Consider the following 5,533-nt stretch of genomic DNA (forward strand, 5'->3'; position numbering starts at 1 on the left):
GGTGGGGAAGGGAGGGAGCAGGGTTGTGATGGTGGGGTGGGGACAGGTCCAGCTCCCCTGCAGAGGGCAGATCCCAGCTGTCCCCTTAGCCTGCTGCCCCAGCTACGAGAAGTGGAAGCAGAGATACAAAATTGATGAGAGGGACTCAGAGGAGGAGGGGGAGAGCCAGCGCAGAGGCAGCAGGCGTGGAAGAGGGCAAGGTGAGTGTCTGGGATGGGGGGCACCAACCCTTGCTAACTGTCCTGTCACTATGGTCCTACAGTGTGGGGAGGAGAGGCAGGTTCTGGTGCATGCCCTTCTGGTATGCTCAATTTATACAATGTGTTGTCAGGGGCAGAGGCCCCACAGCAGTGTCCAGTCCTTTGGCCACTTGGTTCTTGGCCGAGCATCCAGCACCAGGTCTCTGCATCTGCAGGGACTGGAGACCCAGGCCCCCAAGAGCTCTGTGTAACACGGCTCTATCTTCTGCAGGCACCAGGCACCCACAGCCCTCCCCAGGTAGGGACGGAGCCCCGCGGGGGAAGGTGCACTCAGAGCTGAGGAGCAAGCAGCAGATCTTGAAGCAGAGGAGAAAGGCAACCAAACAACGCTTCCTGCAGGCAGGCGGACTCCGGCGACTCAAGGCCAAGAACCGGCAGAGGGTGCAGGAACTGCGGCGCACGGCTTTTGGGCGGGGGGCAGGTGCTAAGAAGGGCAAGATGAGGAAGCGGCTGTAGGGGCTGGGCTGGGGAAGGGTCTGGGCACACAAGGCTTGGTCTGCTGGGCTGTTCTGAGCCAGGAGCTGATACCCAGCCCATGTGCCCTATCTCTGCTCCCCTCCCCCAGCCACATGTGCAGTACAGACTCTGGGCTGAGAGGAAATTAAACAACACGGTGGTTGAATTTTAATTTCTTGACTGCTCATCTTGAATGCATCCACAGGTGCATCTCGAGTAGAGCCAAGGAGGTGATCCTCCCCCTCTATGCGACGCTGGTCAGGCCACAGCTGGAGTATTGTGTCCAGTTCTGTGCGCCCCATTTCAAGAGGGATGTGGACAATATGGAGAGGGTCCAGAGGAGGGCCACCCGCATGATCCAGGGACAACAGGGCAGACCCTACAGTGAGAGACTGCGGGACCTGAACCTATTCAGCCTCCACAAGAGAAGGCTGAGGGGGGACCTGGTGACTGTCTATAGACTCACTAGGGGGGACCAGAAGGGTTTGGGGGAGACGCTGTTTCCCCTAGCGCCCGCTGGCATAACAAGGAGTAATGGGCACAAGTTGATGGAGAGGAGGTATAGATTGGACATCCGCAAAAACTACTTCACAGTTAGGGCGGCTAGGAGCTGGAACCAACTTCCAAGGGAAGTGGTGCTGGCCCCTACCCTGGGGGTCTTTAAGAAGAGGCTGGATGCCTACCTGGCTGGACTCATTTGAGTCCCATTTCTCTTTTTGGGGTTTTTTGTTGTTCTCCCGCCCTGGCGGGGGGTCAGGCTAGAAGATCTACTAGGTCCCTTCAGACCCTTAATCTATGAATCTATGAATGCAGCTCATCAGAGCAGACAGTGACCATGGGTGCAATGACCTGGGCTGTATTCTGGCCTGGAGAAAAGAACAGCTGCCATTTTAATCTGTTCAGTGCCCCCTGAAAGCCTTTAGCCAAGGGAGAGCTGGACACAGCAGGCCCAGGCAACCTTGGTTGCCAACCTGCAGCATCTCTTATTTCATTGTGGCAGCATCTCAGGGGTGACTGTAAAAAGGTACTTGGGAATGGCATGTGACAACTGCCAGCAGGTAGGCAGCTCTGGTACCACCTGGTGCTGCCAGAGGCAGCAGTGTGTTTGCACCTCCAGTGCTTCAGTGGGGAAGGCAAGGCAGTACCTTGCTGAACGCGTGTAGGGAATAACTCTAACCCTCGCTTTCTTCCCTGGCCCTAGTTCTGAGAGAGCTTACTTGCAGCTCAGTCCCCTGCTTCCTAGTTGTATAAGCTAGAGTCCAGCTATGCTCCAGAGATTTGGAAATGAACAGGGCCCAGGCCCCAACATTCCTGTTACCAAAATCAGACCTTGCCCAGATAACTCAGTATGAGATGACGCTGAGGGTAATTGCATTAATGGACAACATATTAGCCTTCCCCTCCATAGGAAGTACTAAGCCCTGTCTGGAGCCTTGTTAAACTTCAAACCAAACTCCCTATTGCCCTTCTGCAGTTCTGGTGCCAAGCTCACTTGCTGACCTTAAAAGCCCCATTTCTTTTGGGGAGCAAAAGTAACAGGAGGGAGAGAAGTTACATTTCTTTCCTGAGTTGACTGGAAACTTGTCATTTAATTTGAAATCACTTCAGAAGCTCTGGCTATATTCTAGTGAGAGGTTTTTTAGCTCCAAAGTCAAATGGAGGAAGGGAACTTCTCTCATAGTTCCCTCCCCTTTCTGGTTCAGCCGGGTTGGGAATAAAAAAAGCAGCAGTTGAGAAACAGCACAAATCTCTTAACAAATCTCTTAATTTCTTGGGAAACCCAGACTGGCATGAAAGGCTCCACAAAAGTTTCGCTTTGCATTCTGCATGGAAGCGAAGTCTCCTGTTTGGCTTCCTTGTTAAGGGCAGGGAATGCCCTTACATTTTAAAGTTTCACTGACCCTTTTCAGTACCCATAGGAAGTTTAACTGTACTCCAGCCTTCCCCTTGGCTCTCGCACACCACCAGACACCCACAGTATAATTCTAGCCCTCAAGTGTTGAAGTTTCTGTTAAAGAGAGCTAAGTTAAGATCAACATGTGCCTGAAAACATGCCTTGTAAAAAGGCCACCTTTTAATGAAAAGCCTCAGGCATGCAGTGAATGAAAGAGCTAGGAATCCAGCGTGGACACTGTGCAGAGAAGCAGTAGAAAGTAACAGGTGCTTCTTCCTCTGTTCTAAAGATATATCTTCTATGCCAGTGGTTCTCAACCTTTTTTGTACCAGGACCCATTTGTAAACATCAAGGGCTAGTCCTGATCTAGTGACCCTTACTCCTGACCCACTGCCCCCACCCCAAGCCCCCCAGTGTGCGAGGGAGCGGGGTATGGAGGGGAAGCCCAAAGCAGCCCCTTGCAGGCAGGGAGTTTACCAACCTGCAAGGGAAAACCCATGATTTCTCATGTTTTTCTCCTTTAAAGGAGAAGCTATTTTTAAAGTTTGTTCACAACCCTTTCATATATTCTTGCTGCAACCCACTGTTGTGTCGTGACCCATGGGTTGAGAAACCTAGAAAGCTGTTCTCTGCTATGCAGAGTCCATGGGGAGCTGTCCAGATGGGCAGCTCTCCCAAATGAAGGAGAAATCTATAGCCAGTGCAAACTGAGATTCCCATCTTAAATGATAGTTGGAGATCTTTTAAGAAAAATCCAGCCTCGCCTACAAGTCAAGCTTGCAGGAGAAAGGTGGCCGCCTGGCTTTCTGAGTCACCCCCATGCACTGAGGGAACTTCATTTGCTTAAGGTTGCTCCCTGGGGCCTGACATCTCCTTTCTGCCCAGTACAGTCAGACAGGTGTGCAGCTGATCAGAGCCTTTCTTTTTTTTATATGGTCTTTAAACCTTTCCCTGTTGTATTTGGAACCCAGGCACAACAGACATTTTCCCCCTACCTCAATGAACCAGTGCTTCTTTCTCTGCTCCCAGCACAGTGCCAGCAAAAATTGGCTTTGCTTTCTGATACAGTCTTGTTAACATGAGGCTGCGGTATCAATGCAGAAAAGGGATCATTCCAATAAAGTGAGACTGTTGTGGCTCTAATTCATCTTCTCTTCGTGGCTACAGCTGCTTTGTACATCAGATGTACTGAAGCTTGGAAGACTCTAAGTTGCAGGAGGTTAACAAGACGGCAGTAGGCAGAGGTACTGGAGCACAGGGTCTGAGGTATACAGTGAGCCCTGGCCTGAGTGTGTCAAGATTCACCTGAGCATCTCACAGGTATCTGGGGTCCTGGCCCTGGCAGTCCAGCATGGAGATGGGCTACCAGTCTAGCCAAAGGGGCATCATGGTGCTAGGAAGTTTATGGTCCCTGCCAAGGTTTGGTCCAGGGAGAGGGAGTGGCAATTCCAGGGACCTGGAACCTCTTGCCATCGCATGAGGCCTTGGCCCAGCCACAGGGCTGCCAGGGAACCTGCAACAGAGATGGCAAATTGATGATGACGATGCCCAGAAGAAGCTTTGAAGGGCTCTGCTTCCTGCCCCACTGAGCAGGCAGGCCTGGTTAGGGCCTTCAAATGCTACAGAAACAACAGTTATTCCAAGGGGTCTCATGGGTCATGCCCCACCCCAACTATTGATAGGGGTCAGCTACATTTCAAACGTGGGCCTTGACTTGAAGTCAAGTCCTTTGCCACTGAACTGGACCCCCAATGTTAAAAGCAGAAAGAATCCCTGTGACTGCAGCATATGTGCCTGACCATTGATGGGATTCTGGCTGTAGAGCCAGGTTTATAACCACAGATGATAGTCCACAGAGAATGATCACCTGTGGTATAACAGGGTTAACACACTGGGTAGTGTGTGTTCTAGGTATCCTGCTGTAGGGGGGACAGGAGTGTTACAACCCCGGCTATGGAATCTGGGTGCTTTAGCTCAAGGTGGCTGTGTCTACATGAGACACTTCACTGCGCAGTAAATTTGGTGGCAGCAGCAGTCCCTCAGAGTCAAGGATGATGTCCATCATGCCTGATGGGTCCTCAGGTTACTAAGGAGCCCAGTTGTGGATACACACATTCTTTGGCCATGGGGGCATGTTGCACAGGGGAATGAGATCCACAGCCCCAGGTTGGTCTCCTCCTTCTGCTGCCGCCGTTCCGCCTTAGAATCGAGTCATTGGGCCTCAAAATGGTGCGTGCCTTGGTAGACCAGGTGGTGCCACACCGAACAGTCAGCAGCTTGCTCCTCCCGACCATTGGTGTCGATGCCTCCGTGCTTGAGGGTGACCTTGAATGCGTCTTTGTACCATTTCTTTTGGCCACCCTTTGAGTGTTGGCCAGCAGAGAGCTGGGAAAAGAGAATCTGGCAAGGGAGGCAGTTCTTGGACATCCGGCCACAGTGGTCCGTCCATTGGAGTTGATTTCTCAAGAGCAAGGTTTTGATGCTGGTGGAAGCAGCTTAATGGAGGATGCTCACGCTGGTCTGGCGGTCCTCCCATTTGATCCCCAGGATTTGATGCAGTAAACTAATTACTACGCAGTAAAGCGTCACCATCTACACACGCACCATTTGCTGTCTACTGCACAGTTAGTACCTGTAAATACAGGTAGTAAACTAACTAACTGCACAGTTACAAATTTGCTCTCAGTCAGTCTCAACACTAGGGGACCACAGGGGACAGGGAACTCTACTTGTCCTAGCGCTGCTCAGCTTTTGGATCCCCATGGGAGCTGATCAGCACCAGGACTGGGGAGCTCTGCTTTCCCAGGCAGCCAGCTTCAGGCTGGCCGGTGATTTCCCACGTGGGGGGGGGGGAGGGAAGGGGACACAGTGCTGGCTGGGAGCTGTGTGGCTTTTGGGGCAGTTACCAGCCAGCTCCAGGCTG

General features: G+C 52.0%; 1 protein-coding gene across 1 annotated transcript in view; it reads left to right on the forward strand.

The window, feature by feature from the left end:
* Nucleotides 1-888, forward strand: part of LOC109290285 (ATP-dependent RNA helicase DDX54-like) — a 26,581-nt gene extending 25,693 nt beyond the window's left edge. The window contains exons 19-20 of the mRNA XM_019506704.1: nt 103-200; nt 472-888. Coding sequence (XP_019362249.1) covers nt 103-200; nt 472-716 — 343 coding nt within the window. The 3' untranslated portion in view covers nt 717-888. The remainder of the gene's footprint in view (nt 1-102; nt 201-471) is intronic.
* Nucleotides 889-5,533: the final 4,645 nt, after the last annotated feature.

Source organism: Gavialis gangeticus, unplaced genomic scaffold (genome assembly GCF_001723915.1).
Source record: "Gavialis gangeticus isolate Ggan-Ray unplaced genomic scaffold, GavGan_comp1, whole genome shotgun sequence".
Lineage (NCBI taxonomy): Eukaryota > Metazoa > Chordata > Crocodylia > Gavialidae > Gavialis > Gavialis gangeticus.